Source organism: Chiloscyllium punctatum, chromosome X, assembly GCF_047496795.1.
Source record: "Chiloscyllium punctatum isolate Juve2018m chromosome X, sChiPun1.3, whole genome shotgun sequence".
Lineage (NCBI taxonomy): Eukaryota > Metazoa > Chordata > Chondrichthyes > Orectolobiformes > Hemiscylliidae > Chiloscyllium > Chiloscyllium punctatum.
In genome coordinates, this window is record NC_092791.1 from 15,565,939 (window position 1) to 15,588,630 (window position 22,692).

Consider the following 22,692-nt stretch of genomic DNA (forward strand, 5'->3'; position numbering starts at 1 on the left):
TGGGCCTATTCTCTGGCCGCCAGGCGTCCGTGCAGAGCCTTCTCTGCAAATACCAGGAGTCTGTGCTGGGAGTACGCTCTGACCGCCACGAATCGGCGCTGGACTTACTCTCTGACCGTCAGGGGTCTGTGCTGGGCCTATTCTCCGACTGCCAGGGGTCTGCGCAGTGCGTTCTCTGTGAACGTCATGAGTCTGTGCTGGGCCTACTCTTTGGCCGCCACAAGTTTGCGCTGGGCCTACTCTCTGACCGCCAGGCATCTGCACAGTGCCTTCTCTGCAAACACCAGGAGTCTGCGCTGGGCCTACTCTCCAACTGCCAGGGGTCTGTGCTGGGCTGACTCTCCGACTGGCACGAGCCTGCGCAGGGCCTACTCTCTGACCGCGAGGGGTCTGCGCTGGACCCACTCTCCGACCGCCACAAGCCTGTGCTGGGCCTACATTCTGACCGCCAGGAGTCTGCGCTGGGCATACACTTTGGCCGCCACAAGTCTGCGCTGGGCCTACTCTCCGACCGTCACGAGTCTGCGCTTGGCCTACTCTCCAACTGGCAGGAGTCTGCGCTGGGCCTGATCTCCGACCGCTATGAGTCCACTCCGGGTCTACTCTCTGACCCCAAGAGTCTGCGCCGGGCCTACTCTTTGGCCACCATAAATTTGCGCTGGGCCTATTCTCCGACATGCCAGGAGTCTACGCTGGGCCTTCCCTCCAACTACCACGAGTCTGTGCTGGATCTACTTTCCGACCAGCAGGAGTCTGCGCTGGGCATAGTCTCCAGCCGCCAGGAGTCTGCACTGGGCCTATTCTTCGGCTGCCAGGAGTCTGTGCCGGGCCTACTCTCGGACCGCCACGCCAGGAGTCTACACTGGGCCTACTCTCTGACCACCAAGAGTCTGCGTCAGACCTACTCTTTGGCCACCATAAATCTGCGCTGGGCCTATTGCCGACATGCCAGGAGTCTACACTGGGCCTTCCCTTCAAATACAACGTGTCTATTCTGGGCCTACTGTCCGACCGCCAGGAGTCTGTGCTTGTCCTACTCTCCAACCGGCAGGAGTCTGCGCTGGGCATAGTCTCCTGCTGGCATGGGTCTATGCTGAGCCTACTCTCTGACCGGCATGAGTCTGCCCTGGGCCTACACTCTGACCGCCATGAGTTTGCGCTGGGCCTACTTTCCGACCGCGACGATTCTGCAATGGGCCTACTCTCCGTCCACCAGAAGTCTGTGCTGGGCCTACTCTCCGAACACCACGAGTCTGCATTGGGCCTACTCTCCAACCACCACAGGTCCACACTGGGCCTACTCTCCAACCGGCAGGAGTCTGCGCTGGGCCTACTCTCCGACTGCCACAGGTCTGTGCTGGGCCTACTCTCTGACCACCACGAGTTTTTGCTGGGCCTACTCTCCGACCGCCACATGTATGTGCCGGGCATACTCTCTGACCATCATGTGCCTGCGCTGGGCCTACTCTCTGACCATCATGTGCCTGCGCTGGGCCTACTCTCTGACCACCAGGAGTCTGCGCTGGGCCTACTTTCTGACCGCCACGAGTCTGCGCTGGGCCTACTCTCCGACAGCCATGGGTTTGCGCTGGGCATAGTCTCCAGCTGCCATGGGCCTGCACTGGGGCTACTCTCCGACCGTCAGAAGTCTGCGCTGGGCTTACCCTCCAACCGTCACGAGACTGCGCTGGGCTTACTCTCCGACCGGCATGAGTCTGCGCTGGGCCTACTCTCCGACCAAGGGTTTGTGCTGGGCCTACTCTCCGACTGCCACGAGTCTGTGCTGGGCCTACTCTCGTCTGCCAGGAGTCTGCACTGGGCCTACTCTCCGACCGCCACAAGTCTGCGCTGGGCTTACTCTCCGACCGCCATGAGTCTGCGCTGGGCCTACTCTCTGACCGCCATGAGTCTGTGCTGGGCCTACTCTCCGACCGCCACGGGTCTGCGATGGGCCTACTCTCCGACCGCCACGGGTCTGTGCTGGGCCTACTCTCCGACCGCCATGGGTCTGCGATGGGCTTACTCTCCGACCACCACGGTCTGTGCTGGGCCTACTCTCTGACCGCCACGGGTCTGCGCTGGGCCTACTCTCCGACCGCTATGAGTCCGCTCTGGGTCTACTCTCCGACCGCCAAGAGTCTGCGCCAGGCCTACTCTTTGGCCACCACAAATCTGCACTGGGCCTATTCTCCGACTGCCAGAGGTCTACGCTGGGCCTTCCCTCCAACTACCACGTATCTGTTCTGGGCCTACTGTCTGACCGGCAGGAGTCTGCGCTGGGAATAGTCTCCGGCTGCCATGGGTCTTTTCTGCACGTACTCTCTGACCAGCACGAGTCTGCGCTGGGCCTACACTCCGATCGCCACGAGTTTGCGCTGGGCCTACTCTCCGACCGCCACTGGTCTGCGCTGGGCCCACTCTCCGACTACCACGTGTCTGCACTGGGCCTACTTTCTGACCGCCACTAAGTTTGGGCTGGGCCTTCTTGTAAGTCGTCATGAGGCTGCACTGGGCCTACTTTATGACTGCCACGATTGAGCTCTTCATGAAGAGCCAAGTAAAACAAGCATAAAAAAGACACAAAAAGAAAAGCAGACGAATCCGACAAGCCCCAGGCTCAAGGAAGCGTGATTCATGGGTGGAATAAACCTCCAGAGGAAGTGGTGGATGCAGGCACAGTTACAATGTTTAAAAGACATTTAGGTAAGTACATGAATAAGAAATGTTTGGAGGGATGTGGGCCAAGCGCAGGCAGGTGGGAGTAGTTTACTTTGGGACATGAACTGGTTGGACCAAAGAGTCTGTGTGCTGTATGACTCCGTAGTTTATTATCCCAACAGTGAGTGATTCGGAAACAGGGAGGTGCAGCAAGACCTGGGTGTCCTTGTACACCTGTTGTTGAAAATAAACATTGCAGCTACAGCAGATGGCAAATAGTATTTTGGCTTTCACAGCAAAAGCATTTGAGTACAGGAACAGAGATGTCTTGCTGCGATTGTACAGGGCTTTAATGAGACCACACTTGTAGTAGTGTGTGCAGTTTTGGTCTCCTTATCTGAGGAAGAATGTTCTGGCTATGGAGGCAGTGTAACAAATGATTACACGACTGACACCTGGAATGGCAGGACTGATGTAGGAAAAGACACCAAATCGATTAGGACTACATTCACTGGAGTTGAGAAAAAAGTAAAGGGGATCTCATAGAAACCTATAAAAGTTTAACAGGATAAATGCAGGAAGCATGTTTTCAATGACCAGGGAGTCCAGAACCAGAGGTCACAGTTTAAGGATATGGGGTAGGCTATTTAGGAATGAGATGAAGAGACATTTCTTCGACCAGAGAGTGGTGAGCCTGTGGAAATCTCTGCCACAGAAAGTGGCTTAGACTGAAATATTGAATGCCTTCCAAAAAGGGGGTCAGATATATTTCTTCTGAATAATGGGAGTCGATGGCCTAGTGGTGTTACCAATAGACTATTAATCCAGAGACCCAGCTAATGTTCTGGGAACCAAGTTCAAATCACATCATAGCAGATAATGGAATTTGAATTCAATAGGAATCTGAAACTAAGGATTGTCAGAAAAAACAATCTGGTTCATTATTGCATTTCAGGGAAGGAAATTGGTCATCTTTACCTAGTTGTCACTCGAGACCCACAGCAATGTGGCTGACAGCCTCCTGGGCAATTGGGGCTGGACAATAAATGCTGGCCTGGTCAGCGATGCTCACACCCCATGAAAGAATTTAAAACATGATTCAAAGGGTATTGGCAAAAGCAGGAATAGGGTGCCGAGCTGGATGATAGTTGAGAAGGACAATTCTTCATGGTAATTTCAGCCAGTGCATACTGAATATTTAAAAAAGAAAAGAGTTAACAAGATGAGCATTGGTTCTTCAGAAAATCAGTCTAGGGAATTTAAAACCGATATTTTAGATCAGTCTTCATTGCTGAGGTTACAAGTAATATCCAAGAAATAGCTATCAGGAAATGGGAGGGAGGAACTCCAGAAAATTACTGCTACCAGTGAAGTAGTACTCAGCAAATTGTTGGAAATGCAGGCCGACAAGTCCCTGGGTCATGATGTTTTAAGACTCTAGGATGAAAACTAAGTTGCTTGTGAGATAGTTGAAGTGGTGGTTTTATTTTTTTCAAAATTCCATAGATTTGGGGATGCAGAAAAATCTGGGTCACCTAGTATAAGAATTGTGAAAGGTTAGTATGGAAATAATTCAAAAAACAGAAGTGTGAACGGAGAATTATCATCTAATGCAAGGAAAATGAAATATAAAAGTCGGGAGGTTATGCTTCAGGCATAAAAGACACTGGTCAAACCACATCTGGAATAGTGTACACAATATTGGACCTTATTTAAGGAAGGATGTAAATGCATTGGGTGGGGGGGGTGGGGGAAGAGAGCAATTCAGGGTAGGTTGACTCAGCTAATACCTGGAATGTGTGGGTTGTCTTATAAGGAAAGATTGGACAGGGTAGATTTGTGCCTCCTGGAGTTCAGACGAGTAAGAGGTAACATGATTAAAACATACAAGATCCTGAGGGGTCTTGACTGGATGGATGTGGAAAGGATGTTTCCTCTTGTGGGAGAATCTAGAATTAGGGGATCACAGTTTAAAAATAAGGGGTCTTTCACTTAAGACATGAGAATTTTCTTCTCACTAATGATGATGAGTATTTGGAATTGCCCATCAAAAAACTTTGAATATTTGCTAGACAAGAGGTCAATCGATTCTTGGTAAGCAAGATATGATGCAGAGCTGGGCTGAGGAGTGGCAGATGGAGTTCAACCCTGTCAAGTGTGAGGTTGTCCATTTTGGAAGAACAAATAAGAATGCGGAATACAGGGTTAATGGTAGGGTTCTTAGTCAGGTGGAGGAACAGAGGGATCTTGGGGTCTATGTTCATAGATCTTTGAAGATTGCCAGTCAGGTGGATAGAGTTTGTAAGAAGGCCTATGGTGTATTATCGTTCATTAGCAGAGGGATTGAATTCAAGAGTCGTGAAGTGATGTTGCAGCTGTACAGGACCTTGGTAAGGCCACATTTGGAGTACTGTGTGCAGTTCTGGTCGCCTCACTTTAGGAAAGATGTGGAAGCTTTGGAGAGGGTGCAGAGAAGATTTACCAGGATGTTGCCTGGAATGGAGAGTAGGTCGTACGAGGATAGGTTGAGAGTTCTCGGCCTTTTCTCGTTGGAACGGCGAAGGATGAGGGGTGACTTGATAGAGGTTTATAAGATGATCAGAGGAATAGATAGAGTAGACAGTCAGAAACTTTTTCCCCGGGTACAACAGAGTGTTACAAGGGGACATAAATTTAAGGTGAAGGGTGGAAGGTATAGGGGAGATGTCAGGGGTGGGTTCTTTACCCAGAGAGTGGTAGGGGCATGGAATGCGCTGCCCGTGGGAGTGGTAGAGTCAGAATCATTGGCGACCTTTAAGCGGCATTTGGATAGGTACATGGATGGGTGCTTAATCTAGGTTAGAAGTTCGGCACAACATCGTGGGCCGAAGGGCCTGTTCTGTGCTGTATTGTTCTATGTTCTATATGAAAGGTTATCAAGGGAGGTAGGAATGTGAGGTAACTAGATCAACAATGATTTCCTTGAATGGCAGAGAGGCTCAAAAGGCTGGATAGCCTACTCCTGCTCCTAATTCATATGCTTGCATGTAACATATACTCTATTCCCCCACTGATAAAGCCCAGAATACAATACGTTTCATTATCCATTCTCAATCTGTCCTGCCACGTTCAATGACTTATGCACATACACACTCAGGTCGCTCTTCTTCTGCATTCTTATTAGAATTGTACCCTTCAATTAACCTTATTTCTCCTACTAAACTTCATACTTCTCTGCGTTCAACTGGTAACAGCATGTAGCTCAGTGGTTAGCACTGCTGCCTCACAGTGCCAAGGATCTGGGTTCAATCCCACCCTCAGATAACTTGTCTGTGTGGAGTTTGCACATTCTCCCCGTTTCTGCGCAGGTTTCCTCTGGGTGGTCTGGTTTCTTCCCACAGTCCAAAGATGTGCAGGTCAGGTGGACTGGCCGTGCTAAATTGCCCATAGTGTCCAGGTGGATAAACCATGGGAAATGCAGCGTTACAGGGATGGTGTGGGTGGGATGCTCTTCAGAGGGTGGTGTGGACTCGATGGACCAAATGGTTTGCTTCCACACTGTAGGGATTCTATGATTCTAACTTCATCTGCTACCTATCTGCCCATTCAACCAAGTTATCCATGCCCTTTTAATGTTCTACATTGCTCCTTCACAGTTCACAATGATTCCACGTTTTGTACCGTCTGCAAGCTTTGAAGTATTTAGTATACACCAAGATCTAAATCATAACTACATATTAGGAAAAACAAAGGTCACTGAACATGGCAGGACAGGTTGAGAATGGATAATGGAACATATTGCATCCTGGGCTTTATCAGTAGGGAATAGAGTATATGTTACCTGGTGCTCTCCAATACAAAGCTTCCTCGAGTCAGAAAAACAATAATGAACCAAGACTCTCTTTGATTCCTCACTCTCAATTTATTCAGTACCTGTGATGTTACTGCTTCTTTTCTTCCATTAGCTATAACCTTGCTCGCATGCCTGTTTGCGACATAGTATCAAATGCTTACAGATATTCTGATCAGGGAAGCCCTATATATTAACCTATATAGCTCTCCTGTATATATTCTGATCAGTAAAACCCTATCTACTATCAGTACATTCTCCTATATATGTTCTGATCAATATAATCTTATTTATAATCTATATAATTCTTGTACATATTCTGTTCATATGGTTTTATATACAATCTATACAACTCCTCTGTACATATTCTGATCAGTAAAGACCTATATAACTCTCCTGTATATATTTTGATCAGTCCAGTCTTTGCCGTAATTTATACAGCTCCCCTATATTCATGCTGATCAGTAAAGCACCATGTGTAACAAGGACTATTGTAACTCTAAAATTACAGTCAGTACAGCCTGGTTTCCAAATCAACTTCAAAAATTTTAAATTGTCTTACCTAATGCAGATTTTGCAGCAGCTGATGCCACACGTGGGTCAACCACTGAAGCCAGGAATGCCACAGTGCTCATGACAGGATTGCCAGACTGACTGAAAGGGATTGGCTGGTAAGCCAACGGACCTAAGGAGGCTTCAGAGTCTTCAAGATATGGATCTTCTATCGGTAAACGTAAGAAATGCAAGATACATTCATCCTGTGTGCGACTGCCTACATGTTCTGAGACTTTATTCCAATCATCCTTATACATCTCCAGTGCCTGTATGAGAGAGAAGGGAAGAGGAAATGAATCAGTTACCAGCAGGGTGCTCAAAAAGACAGTGTTAGAATACTATTGTTTCATATCGCAGCCAGCTGGCCCATACCATGCTTACATTGCTTGGCTCCTTCTGGCTGAAATCTTAATTGTCCTGTCAGTAGACAGTTCTGAAAATGGATTAGTGCCAAAGGGTAGAAAATTAAACATTAGTGCAGAGGAGAGTCAAAACCAAGATTTCAGACATCTTCCTTTGGAGTTTGCATTCTACAATTAGATCAAACCACTAACCCTGAATTTAGAAGGCTATAGCCACCTTGTCTGCACTATGGATTAAAAAAAAATGACAGGGGAACAAAGAAATGAAGGACTTAAGGAACATGCATCATGTGATTCACAAACCAGATGATGGGAGAAGAGGAAGAAAATGGATAGCTGCTGTCTGGATAGAACAATCTTTTGATTGAAGGGAATGCAAAAGTACATGCTTCAACATCCTTTGAGTCATCCATGACCGTTTGTTGGAGAACGTAGCAGACTGCAGCTTTGACATCATGGAGCAGAGCCCGAGTGATTTTCAGATGTACAGAGAATCAAGGAAGGAGTGACGTTTTTATCACTATCTGCAAAGGATCCCCAACATACAAAGGAAACCAAAGTCCTTATTTCTTTCAGTTTCCTTTCAATGAATGCTCCTGCTGTCAATGAGAACCTGTGATCACTGATTGGGAATTGTGTGGAAAAGCCAGGACAGTAAGCTTAACTCACATTAGACATTGAGTTCAGCATAGCAATAGTTATCCAGCTGATGGAAAAAGTGCCTGGAGAAGACACAGAGAGAGTTCAGCTTTAGCAGAAGGCATAAGTGGTGTGCCTTTTGGAAAAAAAATGTAAGTTTGATACAAGAGTTGTAAGATGTTGACTGGGTAGAGGGTTGACTGAACATTTGTTTTGAAAAGATGGTGGTGGGGGTAGGGGGGTGGGTGGGGGTAGGGGGGTGGGTGGGGGGGGGGGGGGGGGAGGTTGGGGGGAATTTGGTTGGTTTACTTCAGAGTAGCATAATAATTGGAACCTTGTCATGATAGAATCAGGAGCTAGGCAAGTTTTACACTCAATTTTCTGAACTATGCTGCTGTTGGCACAATCCCATTAAAGTGGACCTTTGGAACACACAAATCCAGTGTTGCAAAAAAGAATTGGTGGCATCTACAAACACTATCAAGGAGTTACCCTCGCCCTGAGGAGTGACCGGCTCTTATAAAGTCATACAGTGCGGAAAAGGTTCTTCAGCCCATCGATTCTGGACCGAATAATAATGGTTCTTATTAATGCCTATGAAATTTAATCCTGTTATCCTGGTGTAGAACATAGAACATAGAACATAGAAGAATACAGCGCAGTACAGGCCCTTCAGCCCTCGATGTTGCGCCGATCAAAGCCCACCTAACCTACACTAACCCACTATCCTCCATATACCTATCCAATGCCCGCTTAAATACCCATAAAGAGGGAGAGTCCACTACTGCTACTGGCAGGGCATTCCATGAACTTACGACTCGCTGAGTGAAGAACCTACCCCTAACATCAGTCCTATATCTACCCCCCCTTAATTTAAAGCTATGCCCCCTTGTAATAGCTGACTCCATACGTGGAAAAAGGTTCTCACTGTCAACCCTATCTAACCCCCTAATCATCTTGTACACCTCTATCAAATCACCCCTAAACCTTCTTTTCTCCAATGAAAACAACCCCAAGTGCCTCAGCCTTTCCTCATAGGATTTTCCTACCATACCAGGCAACATCCTGGTAAACTTCCTCTGCACCCGTTCCAGTGCCTCCACATCCTTCCTATAGTATGGCGACCAAAACTGCACACAATATTCCAGATGCGGCCGCACCAGAGTCTTATACAACTGCAGCATGACCTCAGGACTCCGGAACTCAATTCCTCTACCAATAAAAGCCAGTACGCCATATGCCTTCTTCACTGCACTATTTACCTGGGTGGCAACTTTCAGAGATCTGTGTACATGGACACCAAAATCCCTCTGCTCTTCCACACTACCAAGTAGTCTACCATTAGCCCAGTAATCCATCTTTTTATTACTCTTACCAAAGTGAATCACTTCACACTTAGCTACATTGAACTCCATTTGCCACCTTTCTGCCCAGCTCTGCAGCTTCTCTATATCCCGCTGTAACCTGCCATATCCTTCCTCACTGTCTACAACTCCTCCGACTTTCATATCATCCGCAAACTTGCTCACCCAACCTTCTAACCCTTCCTCCAGGTCATTTATAAAAATGACAAACAGCAATGGTCCCAAAACAGATCCTTGCGGAACACCGCTAGTGACGGCACTCCAAGATGAACCTTTGCCATCAACTACTACCCTCTGTCTTCTTCCAGAGAGCCAATTCCTAATCCAAACCTCCAACTCACCCTCAATGCCATATCTCTGTATTTTCTGCAGTAGCCTACCATGGGGGACCTTATCAAACGCCTTACTAAAATCCATATATACCACATCTACCGCTTTCCCCTCATCTACCTCCTTAGTCACCTTCTCAAAGAATTCAATAAGGTTTGTGAGGCACAACCTGCCCTTCACAAAACCATGCTGACTATCCTTGATCACATCATTCTTATCCAGATGTGCATAAATCCTATCCCTTACAATTCTCTCTAAGACTTTGCCCACAACAGAAGTGAGACTCACTGGCCTATAGTTACTAGGATTATCCCTACTCCCCTTCTTGAACAAGGGAACCACGTTTGCTAGCCTCCAGTCCTCTGGCACTACTCCTGTCGACAAAGAGGACACAAAAATCAAGGCCAATGGCTCTGCAATCTCCTCCCTTGCTTCCCAGAGAATCCTAGGATAAATGCCATCAGGCCCAGGGGACTTATCTATTTTCACCCTTGCCAGAATTTCCAACACCTCTTCTCTACATATCTCAAAGCCATCCATTCTACTTATTCGTGCCTCAGTATTCATATCGACAACAATGTCCTGTTCCTGAGTGAATACTGACGAAAAGTATTCATTCAGCGCCTCCCCAATCTCTTCAGCCTCCACACGCAACTTCCCATTACTATCCTTGATTGGACCTATTCCTTCCCTAGTCATTCTTTTATTCCTAACATACCTATAGAAAGCCTTAGGGTTTTCCCTAATCCTACCAACTAAGGACCTTTCATGTCCCCTCCTTGCTGCTCTTAGCTCTCTCTTCAGGTCCTTCCGGGCTACCTTATAACTCTCAATTGCCCCTATTGAACCTTCACGCCTCATCTTTACAAAGGCCGCCCTCTTCCATTTAACAAGGGATTCCAACTCCTTATTAAACCACGGCTCCCTCACACGACCCTTTCCTCCCTGCCTGATAGGTACGTACTTATCAAGGACACTCAATAGTTGCTCCTTGAACAAGTTCCACACATCAATTACGCTCTTGCCTTGGAATCTACTTTTCCAATCCACACCTCCTAAGTCATGCCTCAACGCATCATAATTTCCCTGCCCCCAGCTATAACTCTTGCCCTGTAGTACACACTTATCCCTCTCCATCACTAGGTGGGAGGACACAAGGGATAATCATTAACAAAGTAATTTAAAAAAATTTATTCATGCTTTGTAAGCCTTACTGGCAAGGCCAGCATTTATTTTCTATTTCCAATTGCCCTCAAGGGGGCAGTGAGCTGCATTTCTGAATCATTGCAGTCAATTTGGTACAGTGAGGGAGTTCCAGAATTTTGACCCAGTGACAGTGAAGAAACAGTGATGTTTTTCCATATCAGGACAACTTGTTGCTTGGAGGGGGATTTGAAGTTCTCATGTATCTGCAGCCCCTGCCTTTTTGGTTTTGGAGATCATGTGTTTGGTAGCTGTTGTAACAGTGCTTCTTGCAGATGGTATACTCTGAAGCCATGATACAAGGGTTGCATGTTGAAGGCAGCAAATGAGTCACTGATGAAGCGGGCTACTTTGCCCTGGATGATGTTGAGTGGAGATGCAATCATCCAGACAAGCGGAGAGTATTCTATCACACTCCTGATTTGTATCTCAGAGATGCTGGACAGACTGTGGGGATATGGGAGGTAAGTTGCTCATCTTAGAATTCCTAGTCTCTGACCTGCTCTTGTAGCTACAACAGTTAAGTGGCTGGTCCAGTTCAGTTTCGGCCAATGGTAATCCCCTCTTGAATGGTGATGGTGGAGGTTTCAGTAACAGTAATGTTGCTACATGCCAAGGGGAGACAGTTCGATTCTCTCTTGTTCGAGCTGGCCATTGCTTGCCACTTTTCAGCCCAAACCTGGATACTGGAATGTGCAATATTCAGCACCAATCATCAGCAAACATCCCCACTTCTGACATTGAGAAGGGGGAAAGTCATTGATGAAGAAGTTGAAGATGGTTGGGACAAGGACACTACCCTGAGGAATCTTTCCAGAGATGCTCTGGAGTTGGGTAACTGATCTCCAAATTACCACAATCATCTTCCTTTATGTCACGTATGACTCCAACTAGCAGATAGATTTTCCCCTGATTTCCACTGACTCCAGTTTTGGTCAGACGTATTGACTACATTATCAAATGCTGTCATGCATGTGCTGGTATTGCTCTTGAAATAGAATCCCATGTCCTTACCTCGAGCAGTAAAAGTGTTTCTTGTTCTGTCCACTCTCTGGTAGCGCTAGCAGCTGCTTTACTCTAGGGAAGAAGAAAGTAGAAATGAAATCCAAAAATGCCTTCTTAGGAGGCATGATAACAATTCAATTTATGTAGCATCATCAAAACACCCAAAGCAATTCACAGTTATGAACTACTTTGCAGTTACTGATGTTATGAAAGTGAATACAACACCCATCTTCTACAGAGAGAGATCCCATAAACAGTGCTGACTTGGTTTATTTTTCGCAGGGGTGCTCGAGGGAGAAATATTGGCTAAGACTTCCGAACAGTCCAGTTCCTGTTCCATAAGGTATAGTCACAATGGGCTGAATTGCTTCCAACTGAGTAACATAGCAAACATTCTTTTGCTAAATTCCTTTCTCGAGGGTACTGCCAAATTAGCCCCAACTAAACTACCATTTCAATTTATCTGAAAGAAAAGAATGCGTGCTTTGGAATGCGACCACACAGATGTTCATAAATCTTGGCTCAAGTCTGAAACCCTGCCTTACCTTAGAAGGAACATTTTTCTTAGCGTACATATCAGTACGCAGTCCGAAGTTCTGCATGTCTGCTGCTTTCTCTTTGTTCTTATCAGGGAAATTAAGCATTTGCTGGGATGCTGATGTCTGTCAAAAGTTGAATACATTAGCATTAATTCAAACAAGCTTCATTCTCCTAACTTGTTAAAGTAAAGCTGGTTTGTGTTGTAAGTCTACTTTGACCTGTTGCCAATGCCATTTGGAAAACAGCAATAAGGGGATGCTAGAAGTGGTTTGGTCTCAAGTTATAATCTTTCTGCTTCATTAATGTAATACACTGCAAATCTGAAATTCACATCAGTTTATATGCCATACAGAATTTGCTGCATTTAGAGTAAGTTGGAAACAAACCTGTGGAGCTTTGGGCTGAAGAGGCACCAGACCGGAAGGTGTATCAGCAAGCACATGGAAATGCGATGTTGGGGGAGGACCCATGGGTGTTGGTCGGCTTTCTGCATCCACTTGGTAATTAATGAGTCCCCATTGCTCGAGAAAAGCATGCACCCTGTCAACAACCAAGAAATATCACACAAAACAGGAACAAAACATTGATTTAATGTGTGCTTCTGTGCAACCACAAAGTGGGTATAATTCAAGGCACACAAACATCTGGCACAAAGGAGGAAACCGTACCTCATAAAGGTGACATACAAATGAGTCAGAGAATTACAGGTGACAAAATACAAGAGTAGATACCCTGTATTGCTGTGCATGTAAAGAGAAAGTGAGTAGAGAAGGGGCAAATTGACAAGAGAACAATTTTGGTTTCAACAGGGAACTAAGGGCTCAGAACAATGAGACATGTTATAGAAAATTATTTATGGAATGTAGAAGTTGCTGGTTAAGCCAAAATTTGTGGCTAATCCAACATACCCTCGAGAATCACAGAATCATAGAATCTTTACAGTGCGGAAAGAGGCTATTTGGCTCATTGAGTCCACACCAACCCTCCAAAGAGCATCCCACTCAGACCCAACAACATCCCTGTAACCCCGTATTTACCATGGCTAGCTCAACTAGCCTGCACATCCTTGGACGCTATGGGCAGTTTAGCATGGCTAATCAACCTAAGCTGCACATGTTTGGACTCTGGGAGGAAACCCACACAGACACTGGAAGAACGTACAAACTCCACAGACAGTTGCTTGAGGCTGGAATTGAACCCAGGTCCCTGGTGCTGTGGTGTCACTAAACTGCCTTCTTCAGCCATTGCAGTCCACGTGATGTAAGTACCCCCACAGTGGTGTGAGGAAGGGAGCTCCAGGATTTTGACCTACAGATAGTGAAGGAACAGAGACAAACTTCCAAGTCAGGATGGTATATAGCCTGAAAGGGAATTTGGAGCTGGTTGTGCATCCATGCCTCCTATAGCCTTTGTTCATCTAGATGACGCAAGACACAAGTTTGGAAGATGGTGTTAAAGGAGCTATGAGTTCACACAGTGCATCTTGTAGCTGGTACACACTGCTGCAATTGTGCACCTGTGGTGAAGAAAATAAGTGTTTTAAGGTGGTTGATGGGGTGCCAATCAATCTGGCATTGTCCTGGCTGGTGAGAGTCTTGTTGGAACCACACTGATCGAGGCAAGTATTCCATTGCACCACTGATTGTCTCCCAATGGTGAACACAGTCTTTGGAAAGACAGGAGATAGTTGAATGCAGAGAATTCCAGCCTTTGATCTGCTTTTGAGGCAACAGTAATTATATGGCTAGTCTGGCTCAATTTCTGGTCAATGGCAAGCTGCAGTACGTTGATTAATGAGGGCAAAAACAGATATTGCTTGAGAAACTCGGCAGGTCGGTGGAGTTGTTGACAGTGAGGAAGGATGTGGCAGGTTACAGCGGGATATAGATAAGCTGCAGAGCTGGGGGCAGAAAGGTGGCAAATGGATCTCAATGTAGCTAAGTGTGAGGTGATTCACTTTGGTAAGATGGGTACTGGGCTAATGGTCGGATACTTGGTAGTGTGGATGAGCAGAGGGATTTTGGTGTCCATGTACACAGATCTCGGAAAGTTGCCACCCAGGTAAATAGTGCTGTGAAGAAGGCATATGGCGTACTGGCTTTTATTGGTAGAGGAATGGAGTTCCGGAGTCCTGAGGTCATGTTGCAGTTGTATAAGACTCTGGTGCGGCCGCATCTGGAGTATTGTGTGCAGTTTTGGTCACCATACTATAGGAAGGATGTGGAGGCACTGGAAAAGGTGCAGAGGAGGTTTACCAGGATGTTGCCTGGTATGGTAGGAAGTTCATATGAGGAAAGGCTGAGGCACTTGGGGCTGTTTTCATTGGAGAAAAGAAGGTTTAGGGGTGACTTGATAGAGGTGTACAAGATGATTAGGGGTTTAGATAGGGTTGACCATAAGAACCTTTTTCCACGTATGGAGTCAGCTATTACGAGGGGGCATAGCATTGAATTAAGGGGTGGTAGGTATAGGACAGATGTTAGGGGTGGATTCTTTACTCAGCGGGTAGTGAGTTCATGGAATGCCCTGCCAGTAGCAGTCGTGGACTCTCCCTCTTTATGGGCATTTAAACAGGCATTGGATAGGGTTATGGAGGATAGTGGGCTAGTGTAGGTTAGGTGGGCTTGGATCGGCGCAACATCGAGGGCCAAAGGGCCTGTACTGCACTGTATTTTTCTATGTTCCATGTTCTATGTTCTAGGTCTGGCAGCATCTGTGGACAGAAAACAGAGTTAACGTTTCAGGCCCACTGATCCATCTTCTAAACTGAACCTGAAACGTTGACTCTGCTTTCTCTCCAAAGATGCTGTCAGACCTGTTGAGCTTCTCCATCAATTTCTGTTTTTGTTTCAAATTTCCAGCATTCCCAGTTCTTTGTTTGACATTATTGATTAATGGGGGAATTCTTCAGCAATGCTAATGCGACTGAATATTTTTTAAAAAGTTGTTCATGGGTTCTGGACATTGCTGTCTAAGCCAGTTGCCCATCTTGAATTGCCCTGAAGAAGGTGAGCGACATTTTCAAACCTCTTGTGGTCCTTGTACATCATAGCACTGTGAGGAATGGAATATCAGGACTTTGACCCAGCAACACTGAAGGAACACCAGTGCAGTTCCAAGTTAGGATGGTGCGTGGCTGGGAGGGGAACTTGCAGATAGTGGTGCTCCCATGTGTCTGCTGCACTAGTTCTTCTAAATGACAGTGGCTATGGGATTGGAAATTGCTGTTGAAGGAGCATTGGCGAGTTGCTGGAGTGCATGTTGTAGATTTTAGACACTTTGGTAACTGTGTGTTGGTGGGAGAGTGAGTGAATGTTGCAGGTGGGGTAAATGGAGCGCTTTGTGCTGGGTGATGACAAGCCTCTAAACAGTTATTGGAGCTGCACTCAACTAGGTAAGTGGACCACATTCCATCACACTCATGACTTGTGCCTTGGTGGACAAATTTAGAAGTTTTAGGAGTTAAGCTACTTGTTGCAGAATTCAGCAACGCCTGACCTGTTCTTGTAGCTGCGGTATTTATATGGCTGGTCCAGTTCAGTTTTGGTTAATTGTACCTCCAGAATATTGTTAGTGAGACATTCAGTGATGGCAACACCATTGAATATCAGGGAGCAATGGTTAGATTCTCTCTTCCTGGAGAGCATGGCACTTGTGTGGCATGAATGTTCCTTACCACTTATCAGCCCAAGTCTAGATATGGCCCCAGTATTGCTGCATTTGAACAAGGACTGCATCTGTATCCAAGGAGTCAGGAATGGTTTTGATTATTGTGCAATCATCAATGAATATTCCACTGCTGATGGAAGGAAGAGGGTTCAGAAAAGATTTACTAGTGTGTTGTTGGGAATGGAGGGTTTAGGTTATAAAAGTAGGCTGGGACTCTTTCCTCCGGATCATAGGAGGTTGAGGGGTGACCTTATAAGGGTTTATAAAATCATGAGGATCATAGATAAGGTGAATAGCAAAGGTTTCCCAAAGGTGGGGGAGTTCAAAATTAGGGGCATATTTTTTAAGGTGAAAGGAGAAAGATCTAAAAAGGACATGAGCGGCAACTTTTTTTCAACACAGAGTGGTTAATGTGTGGAATGAACTGAGAGAAGTGGTGGTGGATGCAGGTACAGTTACAACATTAAAAAGACATTTGCATAAGTACATGAATAGGAAAAGTTTGGAGAGAGATGGGTCAAGTGCAGGCAGGCTAGTTTAGTTTCGGAACATGGTCGGTGTGGACTAATTGGACCGAAAGGTCTGTTTCCGTGCTATATGACTCTATAGTGAAGCAGCTGAAGATGGTTAGACCTAGGCCCTGAGGAACTCCTACAGAGATGTCCTGGAGCTGGGATGATTGACCTCCAACAACCACAACAATCTTCCTTTGGGCCAGGTATGATTCCAACCAGCCCCACCCCACCCAAATTCCTACTGACTCAAGTTTTGCTAGGAATCCTTCATACCATGCTCAGCCATGTGTGGCCTTGATGTCAGGGGTGTTACTCTCACTATACCTCTAGACCAAAGCTGGAATTGAGGTCAGAACTGCAGAGGAGTGAGCAAGAGGAGAGGCAGTCAGCTGTACTTAGAGGAGCTAGTGAGATGCAGATCCTGAGGCAAGCAATTAGTAGCACATAGAGGAGTGGATGACAGGCGGAGGAAGATCCTGAGACAGGCAGTCAGCAGCATCTAGAGTAGCTTGTGGAAGGAGGACCTTGAGATAGGCAGCAAGCAACACAAAGAGGAGTGGGTGAGAGGGGAAGGACAGTTAGCAGCACACAGATAAGTGGTTGGAGGGGGAGGACAGTCAGTCAAATGAATCTACGTCTCCAAAGGGGTGATTGCGTTCTGAGAAAATGAAGCTTGATATCATTGGAAAACAGGTAGTTTATTGATTGGCGACTATTTTTCTCATCTATGAGTAAGTTGTGAAGGTAATTCATTTGCCTGGTGAGTACTTCCTACATATCTTTACAAGGAAAATTCAGTTGGTATAATTATTTATTGAAACAAGAGCTGATCCACGGGCAGGATTGGGCCACAAATTACATTTTAATCAGTAACATCATTAATTAGTTAGTAGTTAATTAATTGTTGGGGCAGGTGATATGTAATGAGGTCAGGAGCTGAGTGTCAATGAGCAGGCTATTGCTGTCCAAGTCCCATTTGATGGGGTCACTCAGCCAGAAACATTAACTCTGATTTTACTCCACAGATGCTGCCAGACTTGCTGAGCTTTTCCAGCAATTCCTGCTTTTGTTTCTGATTTATTTCATCCACAGGTCTTTTGGTTTTTATTCTGTTTGGTGGCCCTGTTGATAACCCTTTCCATCACTTTGCTGATGAATAAGTGGTGGATGGGGCCACAATTGGCCAGTTTGGATTTAAACTGCTTTTTTTGTGGACAGAACATAGTTGGACAATTTTCTATATTACCACGTAGATGCTAAGAGTGATGACACATTGAAGAATGGTGTCAATGGGCAAGGGACTATAATAAGAGAGAACAGCAAAGAGAAGAAATTCAGGACACTACTTATTTAGGAGGACAGACATTCCTTTCTGTGTCTGTATCGTGAATTCCATAGTGGCAGATTAAAGGCCATCACAGAGAAGGTGCAGAATATTTAGCAGGGAAGGGAGTGAGGCTGAAATTGTGGTATATGATGACATAAATGACAAGTGTCCTCTGTGATTTTTTTTCTCCCGTCTGGACCTCAGAGGACCATACGAGGCAGTGACTTCTGGAACCGATCGCCATGCATGGAACACCGGAGCAAGAAGGTAGGTTGCCAATGAAATATAATTTCAGGAACTAGGGAGCAAGATAAAAAGTCAGACCTCAAGGGTATATGCCTCTGGATTATTCTCCGTATCAAGTTCTAGTGAAAGTACAAATATGGAGGTAGGGATGGAGGTGTGAGATGATGCATTTTGGCACAAGGGATACAGAAAGATAAAAGAGATTTAATGGCAAAGTTCTAAAGTGTGCAGGGACAGAGGGACCCAATGGTGCATGTGTAGAGACCTTTGAATGTGACAGGACATAAAAGTGTGAGGTTGGCAAAACATACACAATCTTGAGCTTCGTGAATAGAAGCATGGAATAAAAATGCATGAAGTTATGCTGAACATTTATTAAGCTTTGGTTAGGCCATGCTTACGAGCACTGCATCCAGTTGTGGTCATGTTTCAGGAAAGGTGTGGAGGTCCTTGAACGGGTGAGGATTAAATTTACCAGAATCATTTCAGGATGAGGTGTTTTAGTTACAAGATTAGGTTGAAAAGGCTGAAGTTGTTCTCCTTCGATTATAGGAGTTGAGAGGAGATTGTTTTGAAATGTACATTATAATAACAGGTTTAGGTAAGGTGGCCAAGAAGAAAACTCCCATGAGCTGACTATACAAGGATGAGGCGACACAGGTTTAAGTTTTCGAACAAGACATGCAGGAGGAATGTGAGGAAGAACTCTTGTACACAGTGAGTGGGAATGACTTGGAACTTGGTGCCCACAGAATATTTAGCAGGGAAGGGAGTGAGTCTTGAAATTGTGGTATATGATGGCGTAAATGACAAGTGTCCTCTCTGATTTTTTTTTCTTCCGTGTGGACCTCAAGTAAAGATGATCAATGTTGTCAAAATAAAATTGAAATATCTGAAATAAATAAACTTGCAGAGCCAAAAGAATTAAGAGGGGAATGGGACTGACTGGATTGCTCAGCAGGGAGCTGCCATGTATTTTATGAGTTGAAAGATCTTGTTCTGTACCTTAAATTACTCTATCAGAGATGAAGAGTGAAGAGGATGAGACAGCAATATTAAAAAATGAATGAACAGTTTACAGAAATCATATTTCTCCGCATACCATATGTATTGTTAACAATGTCCTTCCCATTCCCTTCCCCAGTCACCCAGATTTCTCTTTATCCTACATTTTCCACTACATAATTCCCTCCTCTTTGTATTGCACTTCTTTCCCTGAGATACAGGTGTTAGACAGTCAAATCTTTGTCTCATTTGCTTTTTTTGTAACTGACAACAGATGAGGCAATTAGTTAACTCTAAAATGTTCTCTGAACATGGAATCAAAAGACTTATCCTCTGAATTCATATTCGCTTTCTAACTGAGTTAGCATGCAAAAGTGTGCTCATTTTTTGCACACATTTCTCTCTCTCTCCCCATCACCAAACTTGGCATTAATAGATTTTCTAAATTTGATACAAAACAAAACCAGAACAAAACAAAATCAGTATTGTAACCAGAACATATTCATTTTTGTCTCTCACATACAAACCCTTTATGTTTATTTAACAAACCTCAAATTTGGCATCCAGAAACCTTTGAAATATTTTTTCTTAAGTTTGTGAAAAGCTGAGGTTAATATTTAGATGCTCAATGAAAATAACTGATTACAAGAGTTGACTAATTCATCCCAAAATTGGCAAGTTAGGTGTTTGGCACATACTTAAACTGCACTTTGCAAATTTATCCCAGTGTTTGAGGTCTGGGTCCAAAATATAAAGGTCAAGGTCAGGCTCCTGGGAGAGAGTAGGGCATTGAAGTAAAAAGGTTTAACAAAGCATTATAAAGGTAATTCAAATAATTCATTTCATTTTCACCATGAGACACGTCATTCTACTGTACATACTTATTTGTATACTGAGGAACAAAAATACTGACTGAATAATTTCAGAAGCAATCTTGTAGAAACTGGATGGCCACATTGCTCAATCATAATGATGGATATCCATAGACATAACCCATAATAAATATGATCACGGGGAGATTATTATGGGAATGTTGAGACAAAACGTGACCCTTGTTATATGGCCCTGTCCTTAACTCCTTAATTACAAGAAAATAGAATGGATTTTACTGGGGACAAAGGCATCTGAGGGATCAGTTCAGAAAATAAATAGTTGCAGAAGTATTGTGATGAATGGAAAACAAAAGACTGGACAGTTGTAACTAGAGTGAAATTATACTTTACATTGGGTGACAACAGGTAGCGAAAGAGTTTCTTCCGAGGGGTGGATGCAGAAGGAAGGGGGTCAGATGACGTGGGTGGTGAGGGATACAAGGAAGTAGACCATAGGTCAAGAGGTGGTCAAGGGGATATGGGTGAATATGAGTAGGAGAATGAGAATGAAACAAAGGCAGGGTCATGAATGCAAAAAGAGGAAAAGGGGAGTTGGAATGATGATGGAACTGTCCAAAGAGAAAGGAGGGAAGATATCTCAAACTTGGGTTGAGTAGAGAATGCAGACTTTAAAAGAGGTGTGTGAGGAGTGGATGAAAATGTTCAAAGGGTGGGAAAGTACAACAGGAGTGAGAGAAGCAAACACAGTTAGATTTGGTAAGAAGAGCAATGCCACCACCACAGCAATTTGGGTAATACAGATGCTGGACATGGTAGTCAAGTAGTGTGGCTTCAGTAAGGAACAAAACATCACCCTCTCATAAAATAAAAACAAAATTTTCAATCAAGGCAATGAGATCATCATAACAAGGTCAGGGATGGCAAGTGCCTTGTTCACAAGCAAATGGACATTTTGAATGAACTACAGAAACAACTGCAATTGCTAATCACTGGACGGGTCCAAGGTGTCACTTATGAGTGTCATGGGCAAGATCAGCTCCCTTTAAGTCCATGGATGGAACCCTTGCTATACCACTCATACCTGGTTTTCAAAAACATTTTAATGCTTCTGACCTTTATATTATTCTCTGAACTTTGAAATATGGACACTGTAGAACACATTGTCGTTCCCAGCAGTTTTCCAAAAAATTAATTCGGGTATAAAATTTAAGTGGTTTCTAAAAGTTCTTCACTCTTACATACCTCATTATTGCACAAACATCTCCTGCAAGATTTCGACGGCATGCTGTTGATGTGAGGTACTCCTGTGGATTCAGACGGTAGGTGTCAATCATGAAATTACGATAGGCAAGGTAACTGGGGAAGAACAGGATTACAAAGACGGTTGAAGAATCAATTTAGCCAAAATGTCACTGTTAAGAAATTTAACAAGACTTTGAGAGCTCGGATTAATCAGATTGTTCATCATGCTCCATGTTCAGCTTAACCATACCATTCAGCCCTCAGCATGAATTGAACAGAATTTGTGATATAACCCAGTGTCCTGGTCCCTTTGTGTACTGATGACCTCTCATACTTAGTTCATGGTTAGCAGTAAGTCAGCTAAGGATCTTGGATCTTTCTCACCTGCCTTCTTGGCCAGTTCTATCCCTCCCACAGTAAGAATAATCTTATTTTTACTAACAATGTACAGTTTTCCATATGGAGCTCCATTTGCCACTCATTGGGCCAGATAAAGGGACGTGCCTGCTTGTCAGCTGTGGCTCAATGGTAGCACTCCTGCCTTCCAAACAGCAGTTGATACTAGATCAGCTGTTAATTTTAAATCTGAGATAGATAACGTTTTGTTAAGCAAAGGTGTGATGGGATCTGGACCAAAGGCAGGTAAGTAGAGTTAGACCACAGATCAGCCATAATCTCACAAATGTCGCAACAGGCTCGAGGGGCTGAATGGCTTATGCCTGTTCCTATAAATAAGTGGGTCTGACCATGATTGTTGCTTTGCATGTTAATTTAATGTGAAATTAAGCAGCCTAATGATTCACATGGTCTCATCTTACTATGTATTTTCTTAGTTCACTTTTGAAAAGTTCAAAGAAGCATGTGTGTAGAAAAGCATAGACCACAATTGGATTTGACTATTATACCTTATGGTGGTTGTGCTACTATGTTGGTAGATATTAGATACTAAGTCAACTCTGTCTTGTAAGGAAAATGGCATTTACTTACAGCGAGAATGAGTGACTCTACTGAACCTGAGAAAGTCTTTATGATAGGTTAAAACTTACAACTATTTTGTTTTTTCAGTGTTGTCACATTTATCTGCTATTACTGTTTCTCTCTCTGGTAATAAATGCTAACATTCAATTTGTCTTTCATTTCACTTAATGCACTAATGTTTTGTGATTCATGCACCAAAATACTCAGACCACTCTGTAGCAGAGTTCTGCATTCTCTCTCTATTTAAATAATACACATTTCACATAATTCCACATTTTACTTCATCTGCTAAATTTTTAACCCATCACTGAACTTACTTATTTCCCTTTGCAGACTATCTCCTGTTGACAACTTACTTTCTCACCTATCTTTGTTTGATCGGCAAATTTAGC

General features: G+C 44.5%; 1 protein-coding gene across 8 annotated transcripts in view; it reads right to left on the reverse strand.

Annotated features, from left to right (window-relative positions):
- Positions 1–22,692, reverse strand: part of LOC140471202 (SWI/SNF complex subunit SMARCC2-like) — a 170,231-nt gene that overhangs the window by 38,374 nt on the left and 109,165 nt on the right. For all 8 annotated transcript variants that reach the window (XM_072567113.1, XM_072567110.1, XM_072567114.1 and 5 more), the window contains 5 exons: positions 21,323–21,436; positions 12,872–13,025; positions 12,491–12,607; positions 11,955–12,017; positions 7,050–7,308 (listed from right to left, as the gene is read on the reverse strand). In XM_072567113.1, coding sequence (XP_072423214.1) covers positions 7,050–7,308; positions 11,955–12,017; positions 12,491–12,607; positions 12,872–13,025; positions 21,323–21,436 — 707 coding nt within the window. The remainder of the gene's footprint in view (positions 1–7,049; positions 7,309–11,954; positions 12,018–12,490; positions 12,608–12,871; positions 13,026–21,322; positions 21,437–22,692) is intronic.